Here is a 16,510-nt window from a genome sequence, read left to right on the forward strand (position 1 = left end):
CTAGCAGTTGGCTGTCCATGTCATCATTATCCAACGCTGCCCATAACGCATCAACTGGATGATTGACTCATAAACCCACTTGACGTTTGGTCTTCCTGAACCAAAAACAACAAATTCAAATATGACAAAACAAATAAAACATCTAATTTCACACTAAAATAATCGATTAATTTAACATCTCTAAAAACGATGCTGATTTTCTAGATTTCTTGTAATAAAGACGTATTTGTCATTGTTGTTTTTTTTTAAATATTTTTAAACATTTTGACAGGAATTGTTTAAAATCCTACAGGACAGCAGCAAACGTATGCCTTTAAAACAGAAGAGGAGGATGTATTTAAAAAAGGGGAGGGGAAAGAGATATAGATGCGTGAATGAGTAGGATGGAGGTTTACAAGAGGAATGGCCTCCATCTCTTCCTCCATGAGGCATGCGGAGCCTCTCCATCTCAACCAGGGCACCACAGTCAGTGAGGGTGGCAGCAGGCCACACATTGCAGTGAATCAATCTAACTGCTGCAACCTCTGCAATCCGTGCTGTATTGCAGGCTCCTCGTGGAATCCAATGGGATGTGCAAAGCAGAGAGACGACGATGCATGTGACACATCCTGAGTACACAGTTGAGAGTTTTTGTTTTTTCAAACCGAGCGGTTCCGAAGAAAAGTGATGACTAACCGTTTTTTGCAGCTGGAAGTTAATTTTCATGCTAATATGAAGTGTGATATTGAAATTAACAATGTGCCAAGCAGTGACGAGGTTAACTGACACCAAGTTTAGGCAGAATTAAAATGAACTGAAGTTAACTTAAAAAAAAAGAAATTAATTTGGCCTTAAATCTTACTTGCAGTCCATCTTACAGTCCTACATCCAACCATTTTAGCTTTCATGAAGGTCGTGTCACACAGCATCTACATATATTTTGTGCATATTCCAGGCTGAAATGGATGAAAATTGGTCATACATGAATACACGTGAGAAATGTACGTAAATGTAAAAAGTTGTGGTGTGTTTACATAAATTGTTTTTATTTATTTATTTATTTTTAAATGTGTCATAATTAACCAACCAAGAAATTTGAACAGCTGAAAGCTGAATTCAGATAAAACTCGTCGGTTGAAAACCTTGAGAAACGTCTGAGCACAGCAATGGATGGCAAACTTATATTACTTATATTACTGATGTATCACTAAAGACTGAAACTTCATATGTGGAACATACACAAAATCTACGTAGTGGCTGTGTGATACGGTCTTAAAGTTGGAATAGACCCCATTTTTTTCCCAAACTGAACAGAAGACAATTTAAAGTTCTATAAATCCCAAATCATTGAAGCTATTCCTACTGGTATTCTCAGAGGCAAAAAGTTGTTGTCTGTTTTTAAAGTTGTGACAGCTCTGAAAACCTGCATAACAACAATCGCCCCCTCCAATCCCCAACCCTTCCCTGCTGCTTCAACAGATTCAGAGACCCCACAGGGTCAGTAATTCAATATCTGGATCCGACAAATCCGATATGATGATCTGTTACTGCTTCTGCAATGCTACAGCCACATACAGAACTATATCTTCAAACCTCGTGAGACATCAGCGAGCCGCCATACTCTCTGCACTAAGCAACATCTTATAGAACGAATGAATAAGTGAATAATGGGGGGTTTTAAGATGGGGTAGTACTGTAGTGATTAAGCACCCAATGTGACCATTTTGTCTAAAAGACTTGAAAGCAAAAGATAGACTGATGGATATAGACGAATGGATATGGAAATGAACAGATATGGACAAATGGATGGATGTGGAAGTGGCTAATTAGATGAATACATGAATGGATGGACGTAAAGATGGATGAATGTGGCAAGAAATGTACCAATCGATGGATTTGGTGTCGATCATATGTGGAATTCTCCAAATGACAAGGTGTCTGGCCAATTAGCATACTCTAAAAAACCCACGCCACCACTGTGCCATTAGAGACCACATATAGGACAGCTCAAGTACTTTTTAAAAATGAAAACTTCATTATTTAATTATACTTCCGGTAAGACATGTTTCTTTTACAATACATGAATATTTCACCCTCTTCCCGCTCACCATTCACTCATCCCACTTCTTCTTACCACCACCTCTTGGTGGACATTTTGTTGATTGAAATCCTGAGGTGATAAAAAAGCCCCAGGGTGGTTTCAGTTTGTTTTAGAGGCAGGGCCACCATTACATGAATCCCCTGATGTTTGCCTGAGAGTCAAGTATAGTATTCCCTAAGTCACACAGTCGAATCTTTTCTTAAGCCATGTTTAACACAATACTGAGCTGTAGTCTCTTCAAAAACGTCCTGAAATATTCTCTGTGAATCAGTTCGGCTAAGATTCTACCATAGTCAATGTGACTCTTAGTTATGCTACCTTTGATCAAAATCACAAGTCATGGAAGAGTTTAATCAGCGCTTTTCTCCACATTAGAATCATATGATTTACATGAATTGCATAAACTGTAGAAGATTTAAGATGTATCAAGGAGCGTGTGTTATTTAGGTGTCACCAGCAGCAGCTCTGGTGTTAAAGGGTTACCTTTTTAGTTCTTGAAATGCATAAGAGCATGCTTTGATTGCATTTCATTTGTGGCGAAAACAAAATACATCACTATGTTGGCTTTAAAAGATGAGCAGCAAGCAAAGAGAAGCTGGTTACTTAAATGACTAGCACTGAAATCCACCTGGAAGCTTTTGATCCTATAGGCTTCTGTCCCCCACCCTTCACTAAGATCTATAGGCTTTATGTCGCAAAAGGTCACATTTAGGGCTCGGATGGAGTCGCGGTTAAGTTCTGCCAATTCAAGAGAAGCAGGAGGGATACACTTACACAGCCTGAGAGGAAGTGTTGCCAAAGAGACTGAACTCGTGGCTCAAATGTCTGTTATGTTAAGCTGGATGACATGCAAGAACTGGATGGGACTCCAACCTCGGATGCAGCAAAAATAGCTTTGAACGTGTAGCAAAAAAAAATGCAAAAATGTGTTTTTGATCTACCCAAAACAATCTATAACACCAGTGTTTGTTTCCATATCTGTGATGGGTTCTTGTTAGGTATAATTCAGTATTTTAGGTCTACTATCCATGTTTTACTGATGTCTATGTTAAAGAAAATATCAAAATACATCTAATAGTGACTGTTTTTCCAGTGAGTGATTCACTGATTAAACTACAGCAGTTGATCTGTTTTACCAACCAAGCTATGGTGGCCTGAGCTGTGGTGTCTGAGAAACCTACACACACCTCAAGGTCAGTGTATGACACGGTATAATATAACATACTGATTGGGATCGTCTTCATACTTTGATTTGCACTGGACACACTGTGCAGATGCTTCTTCTTCACATAGTGAAATATGGACAATACCTAGAGGAAAACCTGCATACAAATGAGGGATAAAAATAGCTCCGGTAGAATAGTGGCTTGAGATATGTAGAATGCATAGCCAAGACTTATTCACTCCGCTGTCTTTGAGTTGCCGACAGACCCTATTCTTGAAGCCAGGCTTCCTTGTTTTTGTCATATAAGTCTCCTTTGTACCAAGAAAACCTCATTTCCGCACTGTTTTCTTTAATTCTTTTCTTTTCCTCCCAGCTGTCCTTACCTTGGACTCTATGTTTCCCTCTCTGTCATTGATTCTTTGAGATTTAGTGAGCACAGTGCAGCGCTACCACTGTGAGGGGCACAAGGTCCCTGATCAAACAAAAAAAAAAGTTCAACTTTCGGTGTGCAGTCGCCCAAAGACAATTTGTCTAAAGGCTTATCCCGCTGAATACACAGATAGATCCATCTTTGTAATTGGTCATTGTCAGTGTCAAGTGGCCCTGCTGGCTGAATGTTAAGGGACGATACTTCATGCTCCCACAATTTTAAATTTTACTGTGTAATGTGAATATCTTCAGAAAATTATAATAGTTTTCCAGGAAAGAAATTAGATTTATGTTGAAGCGAACTATTTTTTTTAAATTTTATTTTCTTTCCAAAAACACCGGGCTTATATTTCCACTCATGTAAATATGATTAATTTCAATTTCTGTCATGTTAACCACCATGACACTAAAGGATGTTCTGAATTGTGCTATTCTTTATTTATTTTATCCATATATATGATAGTATATTACCTTTGGCACAGTATAAAAATATTTTTTATGAAATATGAGTTATTTTATAGTTTATTTTCATTCCCGGATATAAGACGACTTGATCTCTGAGGCACCGCCTTTCTCCCCTTGTGGGTGCCACCCATTTCATGATGTCACCCTAAAAACGGCCTCAGCAGCGTGTCTGAGTTTTGCCCACGAAAACAAACAACATCCGAACTTTACAAGATTTTCTTTCAACTTCCTGGTTAACTTCAGCAGTAAACAAAACACAAATGTTACTATTGCTTTGGATCATTTTACAACAAATCCTGAAAATATTGAAGTTATGAATGAAGTTATTCTGACTACAGTTCCAGGATGGATGACAAGAATGAAGCAAGACCTAGATAAAAATGACTGGAACAGCTAGAAAATCCTCACATTCCTTTAATCAATCTGACATCAGTGTTTCTAACAGACATAATTATAAATGATTTTTGTCTATCTTTAGAATAAATTGATCACAAGATTTTCGGAATGTCATTACATTATTTATTCTTTAATCTATTACGCTCTTTATTTTAATATATCTTTAAACTAAAAAATTTCCAGAACTTATTTTTAAATTTTTTTTTTTTTTTTTTTTTAAGTGAAGAACACTTGATAGTTTTACTTCGGGAAACTAAGACGTTTTACTGACACTCTACTTTGAAGTTATTGTTTACTTCCGGTGATGGTAGGGAATTCGGTTTGTGTAGTTTATATACTTAAAATCCAACATTGTTTTAGATATTAGAGTGATCATTCATTGTCTGAAGTGACTTGACTCTTCTAGATTTATAAAGATCGGAAGTCGGGCGTCGCAAAAATTCGTACTAGAATCTTCGTGTATTTCCGACTATACGGATACTTGGATCACTCGGATATAAGTTTACACAGGTAAACTTTTAAGAACTATATTGTATTTTGAAGCAACTCATCTGCTTATCCTTGTGGATTTTGAGAGACAAAAGCAAGGAAGGTAAGATGTCCTAAAAAGAAAAAAAAGTAGAAGAAGCTAAAGCCTGAGAGGTCGCCCTCCACTAGGAAGACATTTGCAAATCGTTGCAGCTGCACATGCTGTGCAGAAGCAGCCTGGCTTGAGACAGCCTCTGTGAACAAACAGAGCATGTCTCAGGAGAGACAGTGGGGCCTCAGAGGCTGTCTTGCAAATCTGAGTCTGACCTCCCTGGAGAGAGAAGGAGGAGAGACACACAGAGCTAGAAGCAAACTGGATTTGTATCGTTGTTGTTAATCCCTGTACATGCTCCACTGGCTCCACATTCCTACTTTGTGCCGGCTTCACGTATGGCCGCAGAAAAACAAAAAAATACAAAAATAAACAAAATGAAGTGTGTTGCGTTTGGAGCTTAGTAATTGACAGGGTTGTGACTTCCAAGTTGTAATGATATTGGACCCTTATTCATCCTGGGATGCAGTTTTGGTGCAAATAAGGAATTTAATTTGACACTGGCCTCTTATTGGGGCTTCCTAACAGACAAACAAACACCTCCGCCATGCATGGATGCGTGGGTCCCAGGCGGGGGTTTACACAGCATGGGGGAAATAAAAAAAGAAACTACACTTATGAGCATTTCTAATGCTCATGTTGAGGTTTACAGTCATTCCAAAGAATGTCATCACAGATCCATTCAAGGTGATCATTCAATTATTTTGATGCCGTTTTTAGCCCAAATAAAATCTGTTTTTTTTTTAGTACGTAGTTTCTGCAACAGCTCATTGGAAAATGTTCCTCTGAGTAGGGGGCAGGACGGTTAGTGCGTAGCTACCCCCCTTTCCTTCGCCTTTGCTGAGAGCTCAATGTTTACATGCTCTAATGCTAGCTTTAACCCTTTCAAGCCCCCAACCTAATGTTACTGGTGCAACAACAATGGCGAGCATTATTGGAGCTATCCAGAATTTTTTTTTCTGCTCCTGATCAACAACATGAATAAAGAAATACTTAGAAATGCAATTTTAAGCTTCATTTTCTTCAAATATGTCCTTAATAATTGGAAAAATGCTACAAAAACTCCATTTTAATCAGAGTAGAGATGTTCAAATTGTGCGGGAGATGAAGCTTAAGTAAAGAGCTACAATGACCATGGGTGTTATAGGGTTTACCTATTTAAATAAAAAAATAAAAAAATACATTAACAAAAACTTAAGCACAACCTTTATTTGTGTCTGGATTTGTTTTTGGTCATCATTAATACAATTTCAATTCATCCCCCAGCCCTGTTTTCTTCAATTAGCTGAGATATTGTCACTAAAGGTCAGCTGATTAAACAATCAGGCAATTATTCTTTGTAATTTTTGCTGTTCAAATACTTGCCACTGACCGCAAAGATAACCAAGCCAATTAACAGGTAGGCCTTTCTGTGGCAACACAGGGCAGTTGCTATAGAAACACAGGCAGTAAAAGAGGAGTGTGACACTGGCCTTCTGTGTTACAGACATAGGTTCACCGTTGGAAGAAAAATGCTGTCATTTCCAAGGAAAACAGTCATTACTCTTAAGTTACTGTAGCACAGGATTGCTAGTAAGCTTCCAATAAGCTGCTATAAAAGGTGTGGGTACGAGGACTCTCATCAGGAGCAGGTGCTACAGTATGAAAGAAAAAAAACAGGATGAATTTTGTCCTGTTTTTTAGGTAAATGAGATGGTCTAATTTTGAAAGTCTCTCTGCAGAGTATTTATGTTTTCACAAACACAGAGCTGATTTTAAATTAACCTTAGATGTAAGCTAAATTTTAAAAAAAAATTGATTTTTTGGAATGCATTTTGTTTTGTGCATTCAGCTGTAACCCTTGTGCTATCCTAAGGGGTCAAGATGAACATTGACGTGTTCTCCCTACCATGACAAAGGTGGAAAGATTTCATGTAATGGACACCAGAGAAGATCACAAATCATTGAGAAAAAAAAGGTTTAGCGCACTGTCTTGTGGGTCCAGATGACCTCACTCCCAATGTTAAAGTGCCTAGGATAGCACAAGGGTTAATCAATATATCCATGTCAACAAACTATAGCTCTGATTAAAGACAGTATAATGTCAAATTTCAGTATAAGAGAAGCAGCCTGTGAGAGAAAAGTCAACCTAGTCATACATTATTAAAGAATTTGCATCATGCAGCAAGTCAACAAGGATCTTTAAAAAAAAAAGAAACAAAATATCTCTGACTTTATCTCTGATTTTTAAATATTGTTTAACTTTGATTCGGTTTCCATATGGCGATAGCCGTTGACTGCAATGCGCTGCATTTAAATCCTTAAATAATAATAACGTCCCAAAACTGTAATATGCAGGGGATCATGCATTTATTAAATTAGCAATTTAAAGTCTACATCAAACACACATATGTGTTAATGACTCTTCCACTAATTGAGTTGGAAGCCTCAGACACAATTTGTCTCCTATTTACCATGCTGCCCTTTCATTTGTTCCTCAGAATGGGGAAGACGGGCGATTGAAGTGACTGAGCGTTGTATGGTTGTTGGTTTAAGAAACTGCTGATCTACTGGGCTTTTCACCCACAGTCATCTCTAGAGTTCACAGAGAATGGTCAGAAAAAGAGCAAATATCCAGTGAGCGGCAGTTCTGTGGGCGGAAATGCCGTGTTGTTGCCTGAGGTCAGAGGAGAATGGTCAGACTGGTTCCTGCTAATAGAATGGCAACAGGAACTCAAAAAAACCACTGGTTACAACTGATGTCTACAGAAATAAATCTCTGACCACACACCAACTTTTTTAGGCAGATGGGCTACAGCACCAGAAGACCACACCAGGTGTCACTCCTGTCAGTTAAGAACAAGGAACTGAGGCTACAATTCACACAGACTCACCAAAACTTGGACTATTGAAGATTGGAAAAACGTGGCCTAGTCTGATGAGTCTCCATTACTGCAGCAACATTCAGATGGCAGAATTTGGCATAACCAACATGAAAGCATGGATCTATCCAAGCTTGTATCAAAGGTTAAGGCTGGTGGTGGTGGCGGCATAACGGTGTGGGAATATTTTTTTGGCACAGTTTTTTAATTGAGTATAATTCCGACGCCACAGCCTCCTTGAGTGTTGTTGCTGACTATGTCCACTGATATGACCACACCATCTTCTGATGGGCTACTTCCAGCAGGATAAGGCCTTAAAGCTGGAATCATCTCAGGCTGGTTTCTTCATCATGACAACGAGTTCACTGGACTCAAATGACCTCCACAGTCACCAGATCTGAACCCAATAGAAAACCTTTGGGATGTGGTGGAACGGGAGATTGGCATCATGGATTTACAGCCGACAAATCTGCTGCAACTGTGTGATGCTATCATGTCAATATGGAGCAAACTCTCTGGGGAATGTTTCCAGGACCTGGATAAATCTATGCTTCCAAGGATTAAGACAGTTCTGAGTGGTCCAACCCGGTACTAGTGCCTAGTAAGTGCAGATGTGTTTTTATTTCATGTTTAAGTGAAACTTTACGCCATTAAATGTTAATATACTTTTATGTCCTACATATTTTAAATTGCACATATGCAGATGTCTTTAAATTGATAAAATACACAATATTAGTTAAGCATACAACAACACAGAGTTTAAATTCAATTGAAATCCCAAATAGCATGATGCAACAAACGTCAGGACTTTTCTTAGATATTGTTAGGGTGAAAAACATCTAAAGTAACACAGTTTTGAAAAAAGAAAAAGAAAGATTGTACTTTAAAAAAAATCCTAATAAAAACAGGAAAATTCACAGAGGTAGATTGTCCAGTGTGAACCCTGTCTTTGCTCAAGGACAACCCTAATCAGGACAAAGTGGGGAGGGCGGCTTGGATGGATGGTTGGATGGCCAGACAGATGCATGGAGTAATGACCTCCACCTCCTAATGTGGTTATGGTGGTCCATCTTAGCTCTTTGTTTTCATGTCTGTGAAAGTAACCGAGACACTCTTACTCCTTCAAACGAAGGCGCAAATGAAGATTTTTAGAACCTTTTCCAATTAATCTTAGATTGGCACTATTAATTGTGGCAGTAGTTGTTTTTGCATTGTCCCCCTTTTTTTGTGCTATTAAACCACCTATGGTCACAGTTTTGTCAATTAGAAAGCCTGCTTTAAACTCACACAGGGTCGTCCCTCTGTCTGCCTGTCCATCTATGTGTGCATTTTCTGTCTCCCCGTCTACGATACAATCCTAGACTGATCAGTAGAGATCAAAGTAAAGACAGGCGGCAGCAATCTGGTCATTATCAACCGCTGAAAACTCAATGACTTTAAAGAGAGAGGAGTTTCTAACCTCACTACATTTGAATGCCAGGGGATCCAGCTGATAAGTTAAACCCATAGGAAGCAGCAGTACACTTTCATCTTATTTAAGTGCCTGAGCTCCACAGCTGTTCAGAATTAATGGCTGTTGCTTCAGTCAGCTGATTTGCAGCAGCTTCACGTGTCCGCTTCCTTACATTCCAGCACTTCTACCATGTTCCCTTAATGAACATATAAATGAACATGCAACAGTACTAACGGAGTCTGCCATTTCCCCTCAAACCGCCACTAATTTCAGCGAGGAACACAACAGACCTGTGAACTGCAAGGCGAAAATGTCAGCTATTAAAATTCAGAAGCTGAAATTGGGGTAGTGGGATGCGTGCGGAATTGCAACAACTTTTCACTAAGGAGCATTTTTCACAACTGAGAGGAGGGTTGAATGGGCTCAGAGCCAACAATGCATCCCATGGTTTTCCAACAAGCATTCATTGTGCATGGCTCCGTTCGCCTGTGATGGCCCTACTTGTGAGCCAATGGGGCTTGCATGTAAAGTGGTCGGATACATGACACTCTAAAATAGAGAAAAACCAAATTACAGACTAGAGCGGATGCAAACACATGCTGCACGCTTGCTATGGTGATCATCACTGCTCCAGTTTTTCGTCTGCTGTTCATGCTCCCAGGAGCTGGGCATCCAAGGAAAATGGGGAGGGAAACACAAAAGCCATGCGAAAATAAATGGAATCCAATTGGTGTTAAGAAAGCCGCAACAAGAACTGGGAAAAAAAAGTGTTTAAACAGAAAGTGACAATAGGATGAGGTAAAGTCTGCCAAATGGATTATGCTAATTCTGTTTTATTAGCATGAAGAAACTGATAAATGGCCTTTACCACCCTCAGCGTCTAGGCTCTGGGGTCTCTTCACCAGGTCATCCCAAGCATGCAAGATGTCTCTGGCCTAGAGCCCAACCAAAGACTATGGCCTATTGCAGGCACAAATACTGTTTCACTATTACCGTATTTTCCGGACTATAAATCGCTCCGGAGTATAAGTCGCACCAGCCCAAAAATGCATTATAAAGTAGAAAAAAACACAGATAAGTCGCATTGGACTATAAGTCGCATTTTGACGGGAAATTTATTTGACAAAATCTGGGACCAAAAACTAATAACTTTCACAACCTCATATGACACAATCATAGCAGACTGTTTATCTCCTAATTTCACAGTAATTCTTTCTCAGACTAATTTATTTATTCCTTTCATGAAGCATCATTGGCCAACTAATACTCTGTTTTCATCCTGTATTTGTAGAAACAGTTGTCACTTTTATTGCATTTCTGAATCTATGAAATCATTGGAAAATAGAATATTATGTTGTTAGCCTTCAAGATCTTACTGTAAAGAAAGTTTGATGATTCTCTGAGTCACTTAACATACTCTTAACACTTAACATACCTCATACATCAAATTGACCCAGGAACATCATCTCTGTTCCTCACAAATGAACATAACAGGAGGGTTAACAATGTTTTTATTTCAATTTATTTCTAACATAAGTCGCTGCGGAGTATAAGTTGCACCCCTTGCCAAACTGTGAAAAAAAGGGCGACTTATAGTCCGGAAAATACGGTACATATTTCAATGAAAATTTCAAGATCTCTCCATCTCCTGGTTGGAGCAATATTTTTTGTGTTAGTGACTTGTAATCGATTAATTCAACAACTACCCATGTATTTCGCAGCATTCCCAGGGAAGTAAAGAGCACCGGAGAACGTTGGCAAATTAACCGAGACCTTCATTCTCAAGCAAACCAGTGTTTTTGTTTGATTCGCATTAGAGTTTGAGTCGGCTTTCGCTTCTATCAACATATAATGGAGAAGTTGAGAAAACAAAATCATGTACAAATCGAATTGTGACGGGTTTTTTTTAAATTGACGACTCACTCCAATGAGAATCGTGTTTTTGGGTGTTTTTTTTAACTTGTTCTAGTGGTATTTTTCTGATAATGGAGGACTTATATAAAGGCTTTTATAAAATTAAGCTTAAAATTGCATTTCTTTAATCAAATTGTTAAAAAAACAGGAGCAGACAATTATTTTTGATGTAAAAAATACACTTGGTAGGCCAGAACTCCGTACACTCCTTAACCCTTGTGCTATTTTAGAAGACCCCACCCTTGCATTGACGTGTTCTCCCTACCATGACAAAGGTGGATAAAGGTGAAAAGATTTCATGTAATCCATGGACACCAGTGAAGATCACAAGTCATTGAATAAAAAAGATTCAGCGCACTGTCTAGTGGGTCCAGATGACCCAACTCCCAACGTTAAAGTGCCTAGGATAGCACAAGGGTTACACAGAGAGCTCTCAGCAATGGGGAAGGGGAGGCAGGGTTGCTCCATACCAGCAGTTCCGCCCACAACTCAGAGGGGAATTTTATTGAACTACTGCCTTTCTGCAGGAACTATGCTCTAGAAAAGACCACTGGGAACCATTTTACAATAGATTAAAGACAATAAGAATGTGTCTTCAGTGGTATCAACTTAATCTATTATGAAATTTCAAAATAAATTAATCAAATCTTCTTTCAGTCTAATTTTCTTGTATTTCTTAAGCAAAAAAACACCTTTCAGTTAGTTTTTGTAAAAAAGCCTAATTTTTTAAAAGTTTATAGGAGTCTGGTACTTGAAGTAACTGAGTTGTTTAAAGCTTTGATGACCTGGATGACAGGCTAAGCCAGTTAAACTGTAGTTTTCCTTAATGACTAGCAAGAATCCAAGTTTCAGATAACTGGTAACATTAATTGCATCATACTATCTACTTCTTACCAAAATAGTGGTCAAAAATATTTGGCTTTTCTGGCAGAAAAACACCTGACTGATGTCAGCCCATCAACTAGTATTTATAATTGACAGTAAAGTTCTACAGCGTTTTCAATGAATTTGCCTCCATTGAGACCAGGCTTAGTGAGCTTTGTTTTAGAAAAATCCAGTAGCAGCTTCGCGATGAAAAGATCCACAGAAAAACATGTAGAACAGGCCCGTTCCCTATGGCATCAAGTTTGTGTTGCACTGGGGAGAAACACTTCTTAGATTTGAAAGCTCTCTTTAACAAAGAACAGCTTTGCTGAGCATGCTTCAGTGTGTGAGGGCTGTGGTCTTTCATAGTTTACAGCACAACAGATGCTTCCTGATGTTCACATGAGGGAGCTGCTCGCTTTGGCAGCTTTCAGCTGTTTGGCAGCTCTTTGGCAAGTGATGTAATTGACTCTGGAGCGGCGGATTAGTTTGCAGGAGGAGTCTGAGGACTGTCTATACGCATGTAAAGCCAGCTATGCAGAAAATATTTTGGCTAAAGATAAACGAGAACATGTCACTTGATCGGTTTGTTGGTGGAACCGATGCATCTGATGCCTCCAGTTGATAAAAGACGGAGAAAATGCGACGTAGCAGGTCGAAGCAGCCATGTAAACATTAGTCGCACCAGAAAAAAATATTTAAAAAATGTGTTTGTTCAAACTGTTGGCTTAATCCACTCCCATGGAAAATCCATTTAGAGGAGGTCAAATGTCTCCTGGGAAAATCTGCAAACACATTTTTACACTGTCATAGTCGCCACTTGTTCTAATGCATCTTGCCCCGCCCATTTCTGCCAAAAGAATATGCATAAAATTATGAAATTAACAGATGTGATGCTCCTTCACAATGACAGATCAGCAAAATTCACAGCTACTGCTTTACTCTTCATCTCCCTCAAGCCTTTCTTTCACTTAGCCCCCTCTATCTGTCTCTTTTTTCCCACTTTTTATCCTCCTGCTTTGTTATGCTCCCTGCATTCAAGGCTCTCATTCAACATCCTCTCCAACTTTGTTGTTTTTTCAAAGGACTTATCCTCTTTTTCTCCCGTTTCTTTTCAATACCACTTGTCCTTGTGATTCCTTTTTCTCTTCCCTGTATCCGTCTTCCCTTCTTAGCCTTTTTTTCATCGCCTCCTATCTCCATGCACCTGCAGCATTCTGCTAAATGGGATGTGTGGCCTTGCTGTATCTGATTCCTTTAGAGAGGAGATGAGTGCTAACCTTTTTCCCACCATGACACCATCCCACCTCCTGTTCTTTGTTTTTCCACCATAAATATGCCATCCTTGGTCACAGCCCTACTATACCAAGCATTAGTGTTCTTGGTCAGGCCTTCAAAACAAAAATATGGATGAGATGGAACCCTTCCTTATATGGTACTTCAACCACAGAGGCAAGGGGAGGAAAAAAACCTCCGGAGGTAAGATTCATATCGGATAAATGCACAAGTGAAAGATAAAGATGAGAGGGGTGAGGGCACTGAGAATATCCCCTGATATCAGCCTGTGCTAATGAGTATGATTAATTTAAACTGCTGGAGTATACCGTTTCCATGTGGGTATAAAAGATATAGTATAGTCTCTGGGGAGCGTCTCACACAAGGACAGAGACTCCTAGGCAAACAGCTGTTTTGTTGCTACAATCTTTTTTTGATACACGTTCTCCAAATAGCCTCATATGTGCTTACTCATCCAAAACCCCCAAAAAAGGGAACTTACATGTTCTGAAGCGATGGTGTGGGCGTGTGACTGGGCCCTTTCCGGGGCGCCCGTGATTCCAGCGTGACGTGGGTTTCATTGGGGGTACCGGCTGGGAAGTGGTGAACTGCACCTTGGGGCTGCTCTTTCCAGCAGCTGTGGTCGTGGTGGAGGCCGTGGAGGTTGGAGAAGACTGTCCAGGCTTTGAGTTGGCCGGTCCGTTGCGTCCATTGCTTGAGCTGCTTCCTTTTCTGACGGTGCTGCGTGGGGTGACCTCTTTACCGCTGTGCGATGGCGTCAGCCTGGTGGTGCGCGTCGCAGATGTGGTAACGCCAGTTCCACCTATGCGGGTGCCAACACGGTTGTGCAGGTGCGGGGCACGATTGCCATCTCCATTGGCCGTGCTGCCATTTGCGGAGTGGTTTGCCGGTGGCCCTGATCGAGTTCTTGGCGCTGGGGCGGTACCATCTGCAGCCAACGATGTGGTAGTCGATAGCACTGGAGTTGTGGATCCAGCCAAAGTGCTGGTACCGGTAGAAATGTCTGGCCCCTTAGGCATTGCACTGGGTTTGGAAAGGAAAAAAGGGTCCTGACCAATGCTACCTTTAGGGTCCACCAGATCGGTGGGAACATAGTCTTGGACGGAGCCCACCACAATCCATTTCAGCAACATAAGACTGAGTCCCAGTCCCACAAAACCCATGACCAGTGGCACAGCACACAGCCAGGTCTGCTGGCGAGGCCAGACGGCACAAGGGCCACAGCGGAGAGGCCCTGGGGCTCGTGGAGATGCTTGATCAGCCCCTGGCTCCTCCAGCGTCATGGCTGCCAGAGTGTTTGCGCCAGAGTGATCACTCATCCTGCCAGAGCTTATTCTGTCTCTTAGGGGGCTTGAGAGGTCAAACAGGTGGCCAGATGAGGCGGGAACATGTGAAAGGAAGGCGATGTGGTGCACAGGAAACGTTGCACATCTTCAGGAAAAACTCTGACAATGCTGAGCCTGTATGTACCTGCATGCACAAATGTAAAACACAAACTCACAAGCAGCCACAAGCAAGCAGACGCAGCACCCGCGCAGTCACGTTCTAATTAAAAGCTGGCACTGCACTCAGATGCTTTCACATGCAACATAATATTCACTCCCTCTGGCGGACAACACACTTAACACACACCAAACACACACAGACATGCACACGGAAAACACACAGGACCACGCAGGTTGTGGACAGGTGATCCAAACCCTGGTGGTAGTGGGGGGTTGATGATGGGGGCTTACAGTTGTTTGGCTCTAACAAAGTGTTGATAAATCCCAGAATGCTTCTCTCCGTGTTAAAAAGGCGTTGCAAAAAGAACAGGGGGGGGTATTGATCCGTTTCGTGGTTGGCTTTAGACTGGAGCTGTAAATCCATCTGAGAGCGATCAAACCAACAACCCAGGCAAGGGCAGCACCCCTCTCCAGCATCAATTCATGGATTATCGACTGCATGTCCCTGTGTAGCCCCCACTCTTTAAGACTATCATTATTATTATTTTTAATAATAATAATATAATATTTCAAAGCAGCATTAACTTTAGGTCCAAGCAGTCCTCAGAAACGGTCTGGTCTCCTTTGCTTGACAGTCCAATCTGAGCTTGTGGAAGCTGAAGCCCGATGATGTTGAAGCGGCTAAATCCAACTGATCCAGGTCCAGTTTACGCGCAGCCCCCCCATAGATTTGCCATGATGACAGGCGTCCGTGTGTCTCCGGGCTGCAGCAAGTCACTGCTGTCTGTGATGGAGAGATCTGCTGAGCAGCAGGAAGAGATAAAGAAAAAAAAAACAGAGAACCGCTCCGTAAAAGGTTTGGACTACCTCCGCTGCATTCCCACAGTGGTGCAGGAAGGGAGACGGAAAAGAAGCGAGGAGGGGGCAGCTGCTGTGGAAAAAAAAATGATGCGGCGGCTGTTCCTGGAGGATGCAGACTGAGGAGGGAGGGATGGAGGGATGCAGGGGAGGCTCAGTCCGCGCTGACTGATGCGGGTTCCAGGGCTCCTATCCCATCCGGCGCTCTACTCTGCTCCATCTCCATCCTCAAAGTGACTAGCGGGAGGTGCCACATGCCCCCCCCCCTCTCCGCACCTTTAACTCCGCGGGTGGAGGAGCTGACTCACTTATCGGACAAAAATAGAGAGAACAGAAAGATTCCGGTGTGAGAAACAGGAAGATGAAAGACGAGAAGGAGCGTGTTGTTCTGCAGCAGATGCAGATAGGAGGCAGAGAGGGAGGAGGAAGAGGAGGAGGAGGAGGAGGGGGAGGAGGCAGCAGCACTCACTCACTGGAGAGGAGAGGCGCTTATCCATAGACACACCCTGGGGAGCGGTGAGATCCAGAGAGGGAGGGGAGAAGCACCACCCCGGTGTCTTCTACTGGCGGCGCATGACAGCAAACAAACTAAACAACGCGACTTAGAATTTACGACGGACTTACAGCACGAGTTCAGTTTGATACTTCCACCGGCAGTGGATGAATCTCCCTTCAGTTACAGTTAATGAGGGACTCTGAGGCAG

General features: G+C 41.3%; 1 protein-coding gene across 4 annotated transcripts in view; it reads right to left on the bottom strand.

Moving 5' to 3' along the window:
* Nucleotides 1–16,233, bottom strand: part of nrg3b (neuregulin 3b) — a 255,711-nt gene extending 239,478 nt beyond the window's left edge. For 2 of the 4 annotated variants that reach the window (XM_078937479.1, XM_020712193.3), the window contains exons 1-2: nucleotides 15,240–16,211; nucleotides 13,985–14,973 (exon numbers count right to left, since the gene is read on the bottom strand). In XM_078937479.1, coding sequence (XP_078793605.1) covers nucleotides 13,985–14,822 — 838 coding nt within the window. In that variant the 5' untranslated portion in view covers nucleotides 14,823–14,973; nucleotides 15,240–16,211. Of the gene's footprint in view, nucleotides 1–13,984 lie in introns of all 4 variants that reach the window. The other 2 variants (XM_011487979.4, XM_011487980.4) reach the window with 2 other exon arrangements.
* Nucleotides 16,234–16,510: the final 277 nt, after the last annotated feature.

This window comes from Oryzias latipes, chromosome 19 (genome assembly GCF_053564925.1).
Source record: "Oryzias latipes strain Hd-rR chromosome 19, Olatipes_Hd-rR_3.1".
In the NCBI taxonomy this organism is placed as follows: Eukaryota; Metazoa; Chordata; class Actinopteri; order Beloniformes; family Adrianichthyidae; genus Oryzias; species Oryzias latipes.